The 20633-nt window shown below is 37.9% G+C and overlaps 1 protein-coding gene across 1 annotated transcript; it reads right to left on the reverse strand.

The window, feature by feature from the left end:
* LOC5566520 (tumor suppressor candidate 3) lies at window positions 1–19668 on the reverse strand. Its single transcript, XM_001650863.2, has 4 exons — window positions 19443–19668; window positions 18608–19331; window positions 470–632; window positions 1–402 (listed from the first exon to the last, which is right to left on the reverse strand). The coding sequence occupies exons 1-4, from the start codon at window positions 19527–19529 to the stop codon at window positions 387–389; spliced, it is 990 nt and encodes a 329-aa protein (XP_001650913.1). The 5' UTR covers window positions 19530–19668; the 3' UTR covers window positions 1–386.
* Window positions 19669–20633: the final 965 nt, after the last annotated feature.

The following is a 20633-nucleotide window of genomic DNA, read 5'->3' on the forward strand; positions in this document are numbered from 1 at the left end:
TCTTTTTTGTAACCCCTAAAAGGCCTTATACGTGAGACCCCGTCAAGTTTTATTCCGTAAAATACCGAAGTATAAATTCCGCAGTAAATTTGAAACACTAAACAAACAATAAAGTTAATTATTTCCAGATGGTATTGACGGAACAGATTTTTTGCACTAATTCATTAGTTCTCACTAGCATAATAGGTAATGTGTAAATCAATGTGATTTCCTTGGTGATTTCGGTTTGTTACAATTAGTACTTAACGCATTCGATTACGTAGGGTTTTCCTACACATTCGTGCCAAACTGGTGCTCACAAATTCTACACTCGCACTCTTTTACTGCAATGTGTTTCGCTGTCAACACTTTTCGTAGGATATTCATTGCACTCAAACGACTCCAAGTTATTTGAACAAGAAGCTGAAATAGACAAACAGAAATTGATTAGTTCTACATAATATGAGACGTGTGCTATTTTTCAACTGACCTGTACGGATATCCTTGAGCCTTCGACCGGAAGATCGACAGGATCAACGAGAAGAAAACTGCAACCAGTACTAAGCCGACTATGGCGGCAATTTTCCCTTTTCGGGGATCACTTTGCCAGCCGGACTCAGTCAGCAGAATCATGCCAGCAACAATCATTGCATCTGGAAATAAAAGAATACGTTTTAACCCAAGGATCCAACCGGAAACCCGTTCTTCAGAATATCTGGTTCTTCAGGAATTTTATTAATTATTCTTTACGGCCTGCTTAAGCAATTCCTTTATGCATCTTTTATAAAATATCTTCAAGAATTCGTTCTGGATTTTCTTAAGGATAATCCCAGAAAACATTAAAAAGATTCCACCATGAATTTCTTCAGGAATTTCTCCAAAAAAAATCAGAATTCATAGAAGTAGTGGGTTCTTCATCAAGTGATTCATTTATCGATTCTGCTAACATTCCCATTTGGAACTTAAGAATGTATGCAGAAATTTTTCCATTGACAACGATTTAAGGGATGATTCCTCCAGATTTTTTTTATGAAATTTCTTAAGAAAGTTCTTAAAAGTCCATCCACGAATTTTTCTAACGGTATCTACCATCAGTGCACCAGTATCCGCTCACTAGCGTAAGGTACATGTAATGTAAAACGCTTGAGCCTACGCCGCCCGTAGGCCGGCTGGATACCAATATTCGGTGCATCACTATTCTTAAACATAGTTTTCAATAACAAAAAAAACTGTTCTGTAGGATAGAAGCACAGGTTTTGGCCATAGCGTTTTATGTAAGCAGTCAATTAGATTGCTGTATAGAATCAAAGTAGCATGAAACATTTCATGTTCAGTAGATCACATTCGCATGTTAGAGCTACATTCATTTGTTCGTTCGAATCGATTTAAAAACGGAATTGTAACAAACTTGGATTTTTTTGTTCGTGCTAACAATCACCTTAAAACTAATTTCTGTAGCAAATTAAGCACATAAATAGTCAAGTTGGTAGATTTGTATGCAAGTTGACAGAAAAAAAATAGACGTTTTGAAATTTGGGGACAGGCCAGATGTAGTGGTGAGAACTAACCTGGTATCGAATCCCATCCCCGAGATAGTCACTTATGACCTAAAAAGGTTATAATAACGACTACCTTAGGAAGGGAAATAAAGCCGTAGGACCCGTGATGAACAACTAGCCTTTTTACTCTTTGCGTGGATCTCTGGAAGACTCCCTGATATCTGATGAAGTCTTGGCAGATTAAAGAAGAAATAATTTCTAGAATAAATTTCTAAGATTATGATTGAAAAAAGTAATTATTTGAATCCCTAGATACAATTCTGTAGGACTTTTTTTACGCATTCATTGAAAAACAACGTTTAACAGAAAACAGAAAAACTTGTGTAAAAATAGTCTGAATAATTGCTGTAGTATTTGCTGGTGTGAAACCTCAAATGAAATATTGAATGGAGAATTTACATGAAAACTAACTCAATTTTTTGGAAGAACTGCAGGATTAATTCGTAGATAAAGTGTTGAAAAAAATATTAGAAACATTTTTTGATGAACGTAATTATGAATCACTGGTCGAATCTATTGAGCTGCTTAATAAAGAAGAGTTCTTAAAAGGTTTCCTGGAAGAGTTTTGGCGCATTTTTTAAGATTAACCGTAGATAAACTCACGCAGAAATTTATACAAAAACGGCTGGAGAAATAATTGGAAAATCATCGTAGGAACTTCTTGGAGAATATAACTAGTAGGGGTTCCTGGAAAACCTTTACCAAATCTCGCGTTTAGTATCATACAGACGTATCTGCAGTGATCGATTTCTCTTCGTCGATTTTCTCTTCCGATTACTACACAAAATCCAATCGATTTTCATAACATTTCACGATGGAGCATGACAAAGGACGATGAGTAGTTTCTACTGAATCAACAATATCAGTTCAAAACAGTCGCCTGGCCAAGTTATTAGCTAAAGAGAAAATCGATGAAGAGAAATCGATCATTGAAGTTACGCCCTAATGATACTGAACGCGAGAAATTTCTTCAAAAACTCTGGAATAAATGATAGAAATTTCCTTGAAAGAACTCCTGTAGGAATCTTAGGAAGTTTGTTTCTATCTTTATTAACGAAAGTTCCGAAGAAAGTCGTCACTATAACTTTAACGTCATAAGTGACTTTCTCTGGAATTGGATTCGGTCTCAGGTCCTCGGCGAAAGAGGCGTATGTTCTCTACACCGGATCCGTCCCCTTTATCTTCGGAAGATCTGCTGAAGTAATTACTAAAAAACGGTGGAAAACTGGATTTGTAAGAAAATCAAAAACATCGATTCAAATGATTCGATTGAATTGGTGAATCGATTCGACATATCGAATTTGAATCGAATCAATAACTTCGATGATCTGGTCAAGTTTGCCGAACGCTAGTCTACCATGAGTTCCTTCAACATTAAATAAATTAATTGTCAAAAAGGCTGGCTTAATTTTCAAATATAATACATAGAATTATATACAATTATATTGTGTTTTTCTTTCACTACTGGACTGCGAAGTGCGGCTTCATAAGTGCGAAAATGCGAATAAAAGTTGCATCGAATCATGTTGGTATCTTCAGAGCACTTCTCGCGTTGAGTATCATACAGGCGTAGGGGCAATGGGGGCAATATGAACATACGGGGCAATATGAGCCACTCCGGTTTTGACCTCAAAGACAGTGTTTTAATGTCTAGTGTCGTTATGATCTGCTAAAGGATGCCTCAAATAGCCACCACAATGAAAACCGTAAGAATATTCGTTTGAACACTTAAGATATTTACGATATTTAAGATATTTTTATTTAAGAAATGTACAAATTAGTCCTTCGTCATGAAAAGCTTATAATTTTGGCAGTTTTTGATTAAGCCTATAAGACAATCATGTTTATAATTCTGGTAAATTTTATCAATCCATTGAAACTTCTGATCATAATGAACAGTTCGTGAGCGAAATTAGATTTGTTCGTAAACAAAATTATTGAAAAACAATATATTATTTTCAAGATGAAGGGGCGGGGCAAAATGAGCCACCTAGATTTAAGCAAAAAAAAAACGATGTTTTGAACATAAAAATGCATTGCCTAAATATACCAGATTATTCTTTTACTGCAAAGTCATCTTTATGCACCATTACAAGTGGAACATTTTGCTAGAAAATACGTTGAACCAAGTATCGCCATTTAGTACTAGAATGGTCGATTTACTATGTATTATGTATCTTTAAAAAATAAGCCGCTAGAATCAATAATTTCAAGCAGAGCTAATACAATTTCCTTTCCAATAATGTACTCTTCACCACTAACTCTTCTCTATACTGTTTTAAATAAAAAATCATTCGATTGAATGAGGTGGCTCATATTGCCCCGTTGGGTGGCTCATAATGCCCCATATGGTTGGTGACCACGTAGAAAAACATGGCTTTCCAAAAAGTTCCTGAAATAATTTTCAAGTTGATGTTAACATTAATCATCGACGTAACATGGAAGATAACATTTTATAGTACAAGTCACTTGCATTTAAACCATAATTTCTGCTGTTTTTCTATGCATTCCATGACGTTTTCCTTAGGCGGCCCATATTGCCCCGATCACCCCTATCTGCAATGATCGATTTCTCTTCGTCGATTTTATCTTTTCATTATTAAAGGAAATCCAACCGATTTTCAAAATATTTGCTGATGCATGACGATAAAGGATGATAAGTACTTTCTACTGAGTCAAAAAAAAACAGTCGAAAACAGTTGAACGGCCAAGTAATTACTAAAAAGAAAATCGATTAAGAGAAATCGATCATTGCACGCCCTTATGATACTGAACGCGAGACTTATTCTTTGGACTGCGATGACCCAGCTGAAGATACCGACTCGATTTGATGCAATCGCGCACTTTTATTAGCGTTCTCGCACTTGTAAAAACTTCAGCGATAGTCCAGTGGTGAAAGAAATGCGCAATAAATTCACGCAGAATCCTTGGCAGGATTATTAAAAAATCACAAATTCTTGTACTGTCTGTTTCATGGCCAGCAAAACGGGACGCCAACTTTTCAACAGACCGACACAATCGTCGCCAGCAAACGAATCAAAGGAGGTGATTTTCCGTTATGTTGGTAAGACTGGTAAAACGTCAAATTCTCAGCGGTTGGTTGGCTGGCGACGATTTTGGCGACGGTTTCACCGGCGACGATTTTGGCGACGGTTTCACCGGCGACGACTATAAATCGTCGCACCCGATGAGGTGCAAAATTTACAATAAGGGTATTCACTTAACAGCGTAAAGCGCTGCGTAAGTCAAGCTAAATTTGTTATCTGAAATATATCATGACATTGCGTATACCGTTTTGATTCATATTACGGACACTTAAGGACTCAGGGAAATATAACCCAGCATAGAGCATACAAAATAAATCATTCTGTATGATTCCTTAGCGCTATCGAGCGTCGAAAGCCCTTTACTTTCGAACGGTGGGTGAAGAATACGCTTCCGCAACTTCAATAATTTTAAATAAATCAAAATGTGTGGCCTTTTCATGATTCTTATTCCGGACGCTTTCTCACTTTTGCCTCATATTCCGGACACTTTGAATCGAATTCCGGACAGCTCATGATAATTAATAATGGAACAGTCAAATCATCAATCGAAATCGTTAAACCACCAAAGAGACATCTAAGGTAGTTGGGCATAATAAATTTTCAAAGATATTTATGGAAAAAGTTTACTAAAACGAGCCTTGAAATTGAGAACTTTTGAACAGCAAAAATTGAAACATTTCGCGTGAAATGTTTCCCATACAAAGTAGAGTGTCCGGAATTTGAAGCTGTCCGTAATATGAATCAAAACGGTACTGCCAATGGAACAATTCAGGATGTTCAAAACCAACGGCCCAGCAATCCAAGAGCGCTTTGGTGACCTGACAAATGTCAAGTTTTTTTTTTTAGTGTATCCTGAAAATGCATTTTCATGTTTCGATGCCAAGAAGGAAGCAAGACGTACTTGCACTGTGAACTGGAATTTGATGACTGACAAAACCACTGCTGATTCACATTCTAATTATAACCTGTATCTTAATAATGAATTATATATGTATCCTGGTGGCAAAATAAAATACCTTGATCTAGGTTGGGGAAATTTACGATCGGTTTAGTGATATCGGAGAGGAATACCATTTTATTTCAAACCAATTGAGCAACTAAAAACAATAAGCTTATTACCTACTTCAGTGGTCTGGGAACGTTTTCAAATCCAATTTAAAATTCCTCCCAATCAAATCATGCGAAGTGTGAGTGGTCATATCGCGTATTAAGCAAAATAAATATGAGTCTGTATAAGTAACAGTCACTAACATTCGAATCAGCTTCAGGTGCCCTGGTAAAAACCGTCGTATATGAAATTTCTAAGCACCAAACATTGTTGTTCACGATAAAATTTTAGTGCGCAAACCATTGCAAAATTCACCATCTGTAATATCAATTCGTTGTCGTGGAATTGCAAAACCCATCCTAAAAAAAAAGTAAAAATATCCATTTGTGAGCTGAAATATCAGATTTCAAAAAAACAACTATTGACATTTACAGTAGCTACATCTAAAACAAAAATTAATAGATTAAAAATAACCAGTTTGACACTTCATCGAATCAAATGGGGAATATTTCATTTGAAATATTTCCTTGCTGTAGTTACGCAGTTTTGTATTTTACGCGACTTTTAGTGAATACCCCTAATACTGTATTTTTGAAGAATTCTGCCACGGATAACATGGGCTAAGTTCTCACAGAATCTTCATCAGGGTTCCATAAGCTTCTAGTCAGGATTTTCAGCGAATTCAATAAGGTACCGTAAGGCAAGTGGGTAATGGAAATCGTATAGTTGAGACTCTTCAAATTCTATAGACCTTAAATTGAAATAAATGAGGTCGTTTATATTTTAGCTTAACTCCCACTAAATATAAGCGGTATGCTGAAATTGATTTTTAAGTAAAATTGAAGAAAAATTGAGGATTTTTTGAAAGATGTATCTCCTTAAGTGGGGCAAATGAAAAGTGTGGCGTTTTGAACGATAAATTGAAAAACTAACAGTTATATTTACGATTTCTTTTAACATTGATATTTGTTAAGCAGTTTTTAATGGACAATAACGTAAGTAACATGTGACAAAGTAAATTTTATTATTGTCAATTCAATTATCTTCTGTTCAGTTATGTTTGTTCAAATGATTCGACAACACAATAACTACAACATTTTCAATGTTAGTTTTTACATCATGGGACAGCAATTGCATTTCTGCTCTGTAGAATTTCACCGCTCGTTATTTGTTTTTAAGTAAGTCGGATACGCCGTTGGATAACTATTCGGGAGAAATCATTGCTTGAAACAGAATCCATTAATAAAGTATTCAGAATCTTTTTTGTGTAAATATACCTAGGGTGCCGGTACCAATGGTTGTAATGTACCAGTAGATTGGACTATGGAATAAAACGTACATTTTTTAAAAAACGAAATGTGTTATTTTTGGTGGATATATCGCCTCTAGTATAGTCGATTTGCCAAATTTCAGCTTTTTATTCTATCAAAAAGTTATATAAATAATTAAGTTTACGCCAAAAAGTTGCCGTCGTGTTCCAGTAGTGGATCAACGGATGGAAGCAGTTTTTAAAATGGATATGTAAAAATGAAGAATAGTCCCAGAGATGATCTATATGCTTCATTCGAAAGATATTAGTTACTGCTCCGAGGGTAAAATGTTAAAACTATGTAAAAATTTACCATTTTGTTCAAAATTCCTAGTGTCATTCCCGAACGTCTACTACTGGAACACTAGCGCAACTACTGGAACACGTGTACCAATAGTGGCTCAAACGATTTCATGTTGTTTTATCACTCTTTTTATATTTTTCCCATATAGTAGAGGTTGAAATCTTTCTGTTAACGCCAAAAGATCTCTGTTAAGACTTTTCGTTATTTTGTTTTGATTTTTCATAGCTTAGATAGTCCACTAATGGCACCGGCACCCTATACCCAATTTTTATGTTGTGAACTAGCTTTACTTTCAGTGCATTCGCTTATATTGGAACATGTCAATCAAGGTCTTCCTTTCAGTCGGCTGTACGAAGTAAAGTCCCTGTCAATACGCGACGATTAATTTGCGATCGGATGCGAACCAATGACAGAGAGAAGCAACGAAAATAAACAACTAGCCAATAAGCACGTAATTTACGACCCACAAACAGAAGAAGGCAACTCATACCATGTGAAGGGATATACTAGAACCTTACCGATCCCTTCCCCTATAGCACTCTAAACCAGGCCTGCCCAACCTATTTGAACCGCGGGCCAAATGGCAGGAACAATTTTGTGCCACGGGCCACATTTTTAAATGCACCAACATTCACATGAAGAAAATGAAGTTCGTGGAATATGACGAAAAATCATAGAATGAAGCAAATTTCTTTTGAAGAAATCGAAAGACAGGTAACTGCTGCTAATTATCCTGATCGTGTGATAATCTAGACCAGAACATTTTGAAGATTCTATCTCAGAAATTTTGGATAATTCCTAGGATTTATAAAAACTTACTCCGAATTATGTCAGAACAGAATCCAACCTAGTATTATTAGAATGACTCGGAATGTCTAAAATCCTGTTAAAGTTTTAACAAAAATCTTGGTCAGAATGTCCAAGCTCTGACAAGAATCGTGCCTACAATTCTTCCAAAATCAAACCAAATAATCATTTCGAAATGCTACCTTGATATGTTTGAGAATGCTAGCCAGTATTTCAAAAGAAACCTGTTCAAAATTCTATTACTAATTCGCTTACGATTCTGTAAAAAATTTACACAATAGTTTGAAAATCTTGCCCAGGATTTTAGAAAATAACGTACTGAACTCGTTTAAAATCCTGGTTAGAAATCTATGGTATCCTAGTGGAAATTATTGCCAATGTTATCCGTGAAAGTTGTATCCAGAATTCATAAAAAATCGCATTCTAGAAAAGCCTGTCTTTTAGTTATTCTGGTTATTCTGCCAAGGATTCTGCGTGGATCACACCAATGTCATTTTCCCAGGATTCCGTGAGAATATTAGCATATGATTCAGTGGAATTATCCATGAAAATTTAGCCTTTTGTCAATAAGTTTTGTACAGACTTCATGTTTCGAATGTCGAAGGAAGTCATGGTAAAATCATTCTTGGAATGCCCAGAATTAGATATTTTTTTAATGGTATTCAGTTGGAGCTGCCTGACAGCTTAACTTGTCAAGGCTGAACCCTCGGTCTGGCTTTTGCCAAGTTTCCCCTCTACCAGGACCAATACTCAGACGGGCTAGGCAATGGCGCCCACATGAACACTGATTTTTTATTAGTATTGTGACGTGCTAGTTTTTGAAAAGTACCCATATTCCCTTGCTTCTGAGAAAAGGAAGCATTGTGAAAATCAGCAGCTCCATCAGAATTTGTTTGAAATAGTAGTGTAGTAGTGTCATTACTAATACTGTCTAGTCGAAATGGTTTTGAATAATTTGTCATTCAAGTGCTATTCTGATTACTCCTGTCTTTTCCGTAAGATTAGAGTCTTAAACGTCAATTGTCGTGAAGTCTTAACAAAATTAGGCTGTTTAGTAGTAGTTCTAGTTAATTTCATTTTTATTGTTAAAAGTATTTATTGGTCATTACGTTCATATATTCTTAAAGAAAAAAGTCACTTTCCTTGTCTGTTCAACAATTTCTCGAACCTAGCAAGTGAACCCTACTAATGATCGATCTCAGCATCTTACTTTCCATAGTCATTTTTATAGTAAATGTTTAACAGTGAAGTTACCTTAGGCTTCTATAACAGTCTCCTGCAAGATTCACTTTTCGGTGGCAAATGCAATGCTTCACAACGCCTACTTTCTACTTGTAAATTTTGCGAGAATGAAGCTGGAATTAGATTATTTATACCGCTGTTACAAAAGAGGTATTTCTTATTATGGCAATGTAAAAACCATATTAAAATAAGATTGTCGCCACTTATTTCTACACAGTGAATCTAGTAGTCATTTTCCTAAGAGTTTCTAGGTATTCCCTACGTCGTATATGATAACGATGTATCTAGCTAGCTAATAGTAAGAGTGACTACGGATCATTCTGGTTAGCAAAAGGCAAACTGAACGTCACGAATAGTATTAATGTCCACTTCGAATAGATAAATTATTTGAAATGGGCATCAATTCTATCAATAACATTAGCATTAGAAAGTAAAGACGCACCGCCCCATCAACTCAGAAGGAAGGGAAAGCCATAAGAACAAAAGATCGTTAACAATTTTCCTTCCATAGCAAGCAGGTAGGACCAAACCGTCATAAGCACGAAGCGCAGACCCTTGCTGAGCCTGACGCATTCGAGTGGTTCGCGGACAGGATTCATAACGAAGAGAAAGGGAAAGCATTGATCTAATGGTAAGGCGCAACACGAACAAATATGTCCCTGCGTCAACCCACGCAACGAAAGAAACAAAGTAATTAAATTCGAAATTTATCACCTACGCACTCAGAGACATACTTTACGAGAAAAGACCTAAAACGTTGAAATCTCTTCGCTTCTTTCTCGTGGGAGAAAATTAGATTAAGGCAATCACGACAATTGTCTCTTTCTAACTTTAAGAATCAATAGGATCTCCGATAGAATTGCATTTGTCACTTCTTAGAATAAGCCCCCTAGATCGACGAAAGTCGCCTATAAAAACCCTGAACCAACCACGAAATACATGATCTTACGTTTAGACTCGGAACAGGCAACTTGTCTTTCTAGAGAGAAATTCCTGGTAAGTCCAACCACTAAGGTTATCACCAACGATTGTAAACTCGACTCCTTCGGTTGCAGACTACTCGCCTGGCGGGTGTCGTTCTGACGAGTCAGCTTTCAATCGTTAAGAGAGAGACCTCCCTATTGGAACCTTCCACTGTCAGGTACTGGTTAAAACATCAGCCTGTCCGTCTGAAGGGAAAGAGAAGGGGATCAATCTCCAACCAAGCCTTTCGAACACGAAACCGTCGTACACCGGTTGACCGCTCGATTCCTCGATCCTATTCACCTGGCGGGTGTCGTTCCGACGACTCGGCGTGCATCCTTTGGCGGATATAACCCACTAGTTGGAACCTTCCATCGTCAGGTACTGGTTAAATCAGCCTGTCCGTCTGAACCTCCTCTGTTGTTGAACCACCGTAACAACGGTTAAACACTCGCTTCCTTCGGTTGCGGACCACTCGCCTGGCGAGTGTCGTTCCGACGAATCAGTGCTTAACTGTTAAAGAGACACGGTTCTCTAGTCGAACCTTCCGCCAGCATTTACTGGGTAACCCAGCCTGTCAGTCCGAAGGGGAAGATTGGGGAAACGCACTCAGTTGGCGTTTACCAGTTATCGGTAAGATCGAGTAAACACCGCGAGATCGTGCTAGAGTCCACGCGCGGACTCCGGTCATAAAGAAAATCCCGCGGGCCGTTTACAGTCCCATAAAAAATGCGAAAACTGTTTGAACGTGAATTTAGCAATCACAGACGTTATTTTCATTGTTTTTGGGAATGAACACAATTTCTGATTACTGTAGTATATTTTGACATAACTTCGCTATCAAGAACATTTTTTGTCAATTTTTTACTACCGTAATTTCGGGTGAAATTGATCATTTTTCACGGGTTTTCAAGTGTGTTTTCTATAATGTTGTCAAAATTAAACGACTTACTGCAGTAAAACATGTACGACGGTGAACTTCATTGGCTCATGTACCGAAATTGTCTAACAAATGTGATTTTAGTGCTAAAAATCATGTCTATAATAATAATTTGGAAGATCCCATTTCGGGGTGAAACTGATCGCTTGTCAATGCAACAACTGTTAGTTTTGAGAACATCTCTACATAACTAATTTGAGGTCCCTGAATCCGATAATGCTTGCTAAATTCTTAACAATTCAATATTTATGGAGATAATCAATAATTAAATTTGAAGAATACCGCGGAAACGCCTAAATGTAGGCAATTTCCAGCAAAATGAGCGAATTGGAACAAATTTTGATAATTTATTCTGTTTTGGGAATATATTTTAAGCATCCTCTCAAACTTTCAGTCTGACACCAGGTTCAAGTACTTGTTTCTAACTAAAAGTTCATTGATGTCTGCCAGCTTGTAATCAAATTTCAATAATGTACCAAAACTTTGAAGGCACAAATCTTGCGAAAGAAACATCAAACTACAATGAAATTTCTATTTTAGCTTTGTGCACTAGCAGAAAGCTTGAAATAAGAAGATCGACTTTGTACGTTCATTATTTCAGCATATTAGTGCCTTTGAAATCGTGAGTAGGGACACAAGCCGGCCATTGTGCCTGCCATAGTGCCATGTTTGGATTCCGAGATGTGTCACCTTAAATAAAGTAATAAAGCAAAGAAGTTTAAAGGTTTTGCTTGCTCAGAGTTGGAAACAGCGTCTGATTGTCGTATACTCTAGTGATAAACTTCCGTTTCCAAAAATCTCACTTTATCGTTGAAACTATTAGATTGTTTTGTATTAGACGATGGAGGAGTTCTTAAAGAACGTATTTTTCATGGTCGCAATAAAATATTTTGCTAGAGTCGTAGTTTGGTGGCATTTGCATATTATGGGTTTTATATGCCTTGGTTTTTGGTTGAAATTCAATAAAAAATAAATACAGAGCTCTATAACAGTTTTTTGAGGAAGAAATTGGATCGTTTGGTTAGAGATGACTTATATCAACATATAGTCATATGAAGGTTCAACCGCGGCTTTTCAGAATGAGTCGGTTTTTCTAAAATATCTTTAAGTCTCTAATGCTTGAGGTGTGAATCCATTCTATCGATTGATATAGGCGAATGCTGGAAACAAGGCATGTGAAGTATTTCACACCATCGTTGATGATTTAGAAGCTTTCATCACTCGATGCCTACATGATACAATTTGAAAGTGTCTAAACAGATTGAACAATACAAATAATGAATAACATTTATGTTTATTTACATTTCCATATAAAAACTACCCTAAAACACGATATGACGATTTTCGCATTTTCTTATGGACCATACTGTAGTCACATCGATATCTTAAGGTTTGCAACATGTTAAAAGTTTTATGATTCATAATAGCTTCTAACACTTGGAGCAAAATGTTTCTTGAATTATCAGCACGTTCTGTTTTTCTATGATAATTCCGAACCTTGTTTGCTTATAGCTACCTAAAGAGCAAATTGGCGGTGTTTTAATTCAGTTATTTTTAGATTTACAAATTAGTACAAAACCTTATTTTATTTCAGTTTGAAATTGTCAGAAAGGACAATTTAGAAGTGGTACAGGAAACTATTGTCCGAAACTTTTTTCCACTGAAAATATTAAAATATAAGATTGCACTTGTTACGAAGTTATGGATCATTGAAGGTAACTCTTTCGGCACTCACCGCATCAAAACAGCGGCGCTACTGTACATGGGATTTAACATTGTGACAGCATCGCTGTTATGTCAAACACACAAGACTACGGTGGCGCTATCTTTGCTTTTCAAAGCGGCCGTTTTGGTTATTTTAATGATTCATAGTCGATAGGTTAGCAATCTTTCGCTCTATTATGCAATAGTGGTTGAACATTTTCAGGAATCTCTTACCAATCGTAATATTCTATGTGGTCTCAAAGGTTTACACATGAGTATAAAACGTTAATACACATATTCAGTAAAATATACAAATTATTTTCACTTACCCCATTTACCCACTTGCCACACGGTACCTTAGGTAATTTTCTAAAATCCGGGAGCAAGCCGCCTTGGTCTAACGGTCAATTACGTCTGCTTAGGCGCCGACGTTCTGCTGCCCTTCGGTGCTATTGCAATAATCGATCGCAACAGACAAAATTGGCATTCAATGAAGCAAGTCGTGAGTACAGGAATTATAATGCTTTATTGTATGCTCCCTATAAACGAAGAACGGAACAGAACCTTCGTACGAACCCAAAACAATTTTGGTCGTTCATAAATTCGAAAAGGAAAGAAAACGGCCTACTGACATCGATGTACCTAGACGAGCAGTCAGCCGACTGCGCCAGCGACAAATGCGAACTCTTCGCGCAACAGTTCCAACGTGCTTTCAACAATTTCGTTGCTGCGCCATCGCAAGTTCATGTTGCATTGGATGATACTACTCGTGATGTCTTCAGCTATGAAATGTTTGAAATCTCTGAACGGGAAGTAGCAAGTGCGATAACCAAGCTGAAGCCCTCCTACACTCCTGGACCAGACGGGATTCCGCCAGCGCTACTAAAAAGATGCTCAGCGTTGCTTATACCTTTGGTGAAGCTGTTCAATCGTTCAATTGGATGCCGAGTATTCCCACGAAGTTGGAAAATGTCGTTCCTATTTCCAATTCATAAAAAAGGTGACAAACGTAGTGTGAGTAATTACCGTGGTATTACTTCACTATGTGTCTGCTCAAAGGTATTTGAAATTATCATCAACGACTCCTTATTCAATAGCTGCAAACAGTACATCTCCAGTGATCAGCATGGTTTCTTCCCGAAAAGGTCGGTCACTACTAACCTCGTTGAGTTTTCAACGCAATGCATACGAGCGATCGATGCTGGTAAACAGGTGGACGCAGTGTATCTGGACTTGAAAGCGGCGTTTGATCGTGTTGACCACGGAATCCTTCTACAAAAACTTCGCAAATGTGGCGTGCCCGATAGCTTCATCGATTGGTTTGAATCATATCTCACCAACCGATCGTTATGCGTAAAAATAGGCTCTAATGAATCGAGCTCATTCACGAATTTATCCGGAGTACCACAAGGCAGCAATCTTTGGCCTTTGTTGTTCTCACTATTCATCATCGACGCATCTCTAGTCTTACCGCCCGGGACCAGGCTGTTCTACGCCGATGATACAAAAGTCTATATGATCGTCGACTCCTTGGATGACTGCCATCACCTTCAGAGATTGTTGAATGATTTCGAAGCGTGGTGCTCACGAAACTGCATGACGTTGAGCATTTAAAAATGCCAAGTTATATCGTTTAACCGAAAGCGGAACCCTATTCATTTCCAATACACGCTATCTGGTACAGCGATTGAACGAGTACAACGTGTCCGTGATTTGGGCGTTTGGTTGGACGAAGAATTCACGTTCAACTATCACTTCAATGACATCGTTTCGAGGGCAAACAAACAGCTTTGTTTTGTTCTGAAGGTAACAGAAGGTTTCAGCGACCCGCTGTGTCTGAGATCCCTTTACTGCGCTCTAGTTCGTTCTATTCTGGAATTTGCTGCGATAGTGTGGTGTCCGTTCCACGCCAGTTGGATTACCCGAATTGAATCTGTTCAGAGAAAATTCCTGCGCCACGCCCTTAGAAATCTTCCTTGGCGTGATCCCAGTAACCTACCTCCTTACGAAGACCGCTGTCGTTTATTGGGGATTGATACTTTGGAGAACAGGCGTTGTGTATCGCAAGCCGCTTTTGTAGCCAAGTTGCTTCAAGGGGACATGGATTCGCCATCCCTTCTGGCTGGTGTTAGCATCTACGCTCCGGAGCGGAATCTGCGTAGACGGAATTTTGTCAGTCTCGGCAGTCGGAACACTCTATACGGACAGCATGACCCAACTAGATATATGGCAACGAAATTCAACGAAATTTATCATCTTTTCGATTTTAACATCACTATGACGACGCTTCGTAATCGATTTGCTGAATATTTTAGACATAGTTAAGTGTGCATTTCATGTAATGTTAATGTTTGTTGCTCGTTTTGTTTTTTAGTTTTACTTATATTCATTTTTATTTTATTTTTTTTTTTTTTATTTTATTGATGTACAAGGGGGTCAGGGGCCAAGTCTCCAGCATAAGTTTAAAAACTCACACCTTCCATAATACACCGGGGGTTTTGGAGTTTGGGAAGTAGGCAACGCAACATCTTTGACCAGAAGGTTCTTTAAGTTTTGCTTTTACTCTAGACTTCCCCTACACGTATGAATGATGCAAGGTCGAAAGAACATGAATCAGTCATACATATAACGGTAGTGAAGTGTTTTGCCTAAGGATATGTGAAAGGAGGGATTTTGTGTGGTGTTTTGTAAATCGCTCTGTGGAACAAATTTGTTATTAGTTAAATAATAAGTTCATTTGATTTACCTTTCAATTAGTATTCAATGATTACAGAAACTTTATACTTAACAAAGGCGTGGAGTGCAGCAAGCTAGGTGGGCGGATCAAGTGCGTATCGATTTGGCGAGCGTAGGGCAGAACCGAGGATGGAGAGATGCGACCGCAAGCCGACGTTTTCTCGGCCATTACGCTGCCATGATAAGGATGCCTTTCCTCTTCGATGAATTATTCCTCGAAGCGGGTTATATATGAAAACAAGGATAAAGAGAGAAGGACTGTTAGTGATTGTTACATGCTTTATGGCAGTATTGGCGTACATTGAACTCATACAAAATTCGCTCTTTGGATTCCACGATAACAATCCCTGAAACTAATGATAAACAACAAAAAATGAATCCGAAAGAGCGAGAACCTTGTTGTTTCAATGTATGACAATCCAGCTTTATTGCATGTGAGAAGTTCTTGGTGATATTCTCACAACGGCCATTCAGAATGGTTCGACGGATGTAGATAAAAGATCATTATGATACAATTAACGCGAAGACATGTTAGTAAGCTCAAAACGATTATTATATTTGCAACTGTTAATTTAAATAGTAAAGCTAAGGGTAGGTTATTGCATATAACTTTATAGATAAGCAGAAATAAAGCACGAACGTGAATCTATCCCATCATCAAATGCACAACACTTCATTCAGGAACTTTTGAACGTCCATGTTGTAACTTGTTCACACAAGTAATCTGCCTCGACCGAGTTGGCAGAACGCGCCCATACCCCTTTCCGAACCAAAGGACTGGGAACAAACCATGATACCTTAACTACAAATACAATAGCTACTTCTATGTTATTTCCATTATTACGCTCACGATAATTATGTTATGATCGTTACAATAAAAACGATAGAGGTTACTACTACATAACAGAAATACTACCCAAAGAACGCTAATGTCGCCTGTGTTGGTGTGATAAATGCAAAGTAGTGCAAAAATGCGTAGAGAATTAAATAAGTTATAAATTACAGCATTTTGTTCAACAATATTATATTATATTATAAAAGATATTATATTATATTATATTATAAAAGATATTTAAAAATGAAACATTTCAGTAACAACAGTGCCATCAGTTTTCTAATTATTATACATATATCAGTAACACTACTAAACTATCTCTAATACCGCTACAACCTACCTTGCTAAATAGCGCAACACCGTAAAATGCCGTAATTCAAAACGTTTTGGAATATTTCTCAAAAATCGTAAATTATTGTTAATGATAATTTTAATTGGAATTATGATGCATTACCAGCATATACAAATAGCGGTATGGGCAAATTTCAAAATTGTTCTTAAATTTTGACTAATTTTGGACCAAATACGCGGAATTAAGCGATGCGCTGAATTACGGCACCTTACGGTATTACTAAGGTAATAATTACTACATTGTTAGTAAACCTAACATAAATGTCTATTTTCAATGACCTGTGATACGCAGAGACCACCCGCATCCACTCTTGCGCCTCGTGGTCTACTGAAAAAGATTTATGTATATTGAACTAATACTACTATTAGAAATAGTGCTACTGATGAAGGTGATCGTTGGTTTCCCAGTCTTGTTAGTGATTTGAGTGTTAGTAGAGACTGGTAGTAGGCCCTGCCGGTCCCTCCAGCATTACGCGTAGTTATCTGGTGTTAGATCATGCGACAGTAGCTAAACTCATGCTGAAGGTGTGATAAATCAAGTGTAAAACATATTTATGCATTGAAACACATGTCATTATTTAACTTAAAACTATTCGACTAGCTTACATTTTATAAGTTATAATTACGATTATTTCGCGATCAATATATTAGCATTAGAGTAATTTTTCACAATATCAACAATATGTAATCGCTTGATAAATCACCGTCAATCCCATCACCTAAGGGCAGGGATTTTTTAGTTTTACTTATATTCATTAAGACAAATTTTATGTCAGATGGATCAAATACAAATAAATAAATAAATAAATAAGATTACAGTTTGACCCTTTGTAAGATTGTGACAGAAACTTAAGGATTTCAAATTCCAGAGTTGATTATTGGGTGAAATTCTTAAGGAATCCTAGGCGCAATTCTTATAAAATCCTGGACATTCTGACCAAGATTTTCGTTAAAGTTGATTCAGAATTTCAACACAACACAGAATCATTCTAATATTACTAGATCGGATTCTGACAGAACGCGGAGTATGATTTATATGAAATCTTCTAAGTCCTGGGATAGATTCATCAAAATATACACACAATATCCAGCCGGATGCTTAGCAATAATTATCTGTTTCACGATTTCTCCAAATGAAATTTGCTTCATTCAATATTTTTTGTTCGATTTCATGAACTTCATTTACTGACTTTTCTTCTTCTTCTTGGCATTAACGTCCCCACTGGGACAGAGCCGGCTACTCAGCGTAGTGTTCCAAGAGCACTTCTACAGTTATTAGATGAGAGCTTTCTTTGCCAAAGTTGCCATTTTCGCATTCTTTTTTCGTGTGGCAGGTACGATGATACTCTATGCCCAGGGAAGTCAAGGAAATTTCCATTACGAAAAGATCCTGGACCGACCGGGAATCGAACCCAGACACCTTCAGCATGGCTTTGCTTTGTAGCCGCGGACTCTAACCACTCGGCTAAGGAAGGCCCCTATTTACTGACTTTTGCCATACTTTACTCATGCATTTAAAACGTGACCCGCGTGGTTCAAAAAGGTTGAACAGGACTGCACACTAGTTTCATTATCAGTGGCTATTTTTTTTTAAAGTGACTTCAGTAACTATTTGTTGCATATAGTAACTTTTTAGTGATCAGTTCGAAAAAAGTGACCATGCCACTAAAAAGTGACTCACTACCAATTCTGTAATATAGCTTTCTGGTGGTGGTGCATTGTGGGAAAGGAATCCTGGAGAACAGTTTACTGGGGGATGTTAAAGAATCTAAAAACCACTTACTCAAGAACATCACAATGTACGTCTCGATCACCAACTGTCCCTGCGATGACCCGTGGATGTAAGCGATTCCTCCATTCTGTCCCTTGTGGACGAACGGCGGGCTTCTGATGTGATTCCACATTTGGCCGGAGACCATGGCGAAGCAGAAGATGACTGCCAGAAAGCCCCACATCTGTTTGTTGTACAAAAAGTCCAGGTTGTTCCGGCGCAGATAGAGGAACCCTCCAACGAAGGCCGTCAGCATCAAAATGGCAACGGTGGCCGAGTAATTCGGTGGCCGGAAGATTCTTATTTGGATGTCGGTACGCTCCTGGATCCACTTGCCGATAACCTCGGCCGACACGCCCACCCGTTGAATGTCCATGGTATCGGCCGGTTTTGGCTTGCCTTTAGCCGGGAAGTGAATGAAAACCGGGGCTGTGTTCAGGCGCAACATTTGGAACACGTCGGAACCCTCGTCAAAGTCGACCATCGCAAAGAACAGCTTGTTCGAGTAGGTCTGCGAGTACCGGTAGGAATTGGCCACTATCGTGTACTCATCATGGGCATGCCGACAGATAACACATTGCCGAGCCGGGGCCATGGCAGTGAACATTACGACCATCGAGTAATTCCGTGGGGCCGATTTGACAAAGTCCCGGAAACGATTCCCGTTGAAGCGCATAACCGGTCGTTTCGCGTTCATGTCCAGCAATTGCTGCACCTTTTCCGACAGGGTCTGCGACTGAAAACAAAGATTCGTTTCATTCTAATGAGCAATTCCAACTCATTACAATTTGGTAGACGTGGAATCGTCACCGTAAAATAAACATTCGCCCGAAGGCCCAATACTCACGCCTTTCCCCTTGGCCTGGCTTTGGACATGATGGAACAAGCAAAGGGAAATTGCAATCAGGATTGCAATTTTAACTAGAACTCGCATTTTGCACCACTTGATAGATTATTTGCTGGTGGAAATTTTATTTTTTCGAAAACAGCTAAAAGCGATTATCCATCGCCTGGTGAAAGCAAAGAAAACCGATCGAACAGAACTACTCAGCGGTGATTTTGACGTTTTGAGTGACGTGTTCAATACGGTCGTTACGAACGTTACGTTCTCAAACCAAATACGTTACTTTGCGCGTTTTATGGCTGCGTGCTTACACGCGGCACGCGATTCTACAGTAGTCGTTCGTTCATTGCAACCGTCGCAACAAACCTTATTTTATTTCAACCTATTTTTGGTTTTTAGCAGCTGAAAAGTAAACCCGGATAAAAAATACAATACAAACAAATATAACGTATTGTAACTGTATAAAAACATTGGAAATACAATACAGTATATTGTAAAATGACAATACAATTACAGTACACGCAGCGAACTGGACTGTCGAAATTCATTCATTTTGGTTGGTTGGTTTGGTTTGACTTTATTAACGAGATTTTTAGCCCTGGGCTAGTTCATCTCGGGACCAACGGCTTTTCTTCCCTTCCGAAAGAAGTCGTCACTATAACTTTTTACGTCATAAGTGACTATGTCGGGGATGGGATTCGATCCCAGGTCCTCGGCGTGAGAGGCGAGTGTTCTGACCACTACACCAGGTCCGTCCCCATTATTCATTTTGCCTTATAAAAGGTGGAACGATTATTGCAATACGAGCGCTTTATCTATCGTTCTAGCACCACACCACATCTAGGCGTCGATAGGCGCGTGGTGTACGTACGGGCCTAACGATCGCAAGGTTCTTGGTTCGATTCCAACATTTTTTGTTTTCAAATTTTGGTTTCATAAGGCAAATTTATGAATTTCAACCCGATTCCTTGTGGCGAATTTTTATAAGGGGTACTTATGTATTTCGATAGTCCATTTGCCTGAGTGTACAATATATTGTTTTGAACAGTTTACTGTATGGTATATGAGATTGACCAAAATTGTAAGGTATAAAACCAATAAAAAACAATACAGTGTTCTGTTACAATATATTATATTGTTTTTGTATTGTTTATTCAAACAAGAATAATGTTGCTTCGACATTTAATTACAATA

The sequence above is a fragment of the Aedes aegypti genome, chromosome 2 (assembly GCF_002204515.2).
Source record: "Aedes aegypti strain LVP_AGWG chromosome 2, AaegL5.0 Primary Assembly, whole genome shotgun sequence".
Classification (NCBI taxonomy): Eukaryota; Metazoa; Arthropoda; class Insecta; order Diptera; family Culicidae; genus Aedes; species Aedes aegypti.

Excerpts from the sequence above, each read along its gene's own strand:
- LOC5566520 (XM_001650863.2), bottom strand. The coding sequence starts at position 19,529 with ATGCGAGTTCTAGTTAAAATTGCAATCCTGATTGCAATTTCCCTTTGC. Across the intron at positions 19,332-19,442 it reads GCCAGGCCAAGGGGAAAGGC|TCGCAGACCCTGTCGGAAAA; the intron begins GTGAGTATTGGG and ends CTTTGTTTTCAG. Across the intron at positions 633-18,607 it reads GTACATTGTGATGTTCTTGA|ATGCAATGATTGTTGCTGGC; the intron begins GTAAGTGGTTTT and ends TTTTATTTCCAG.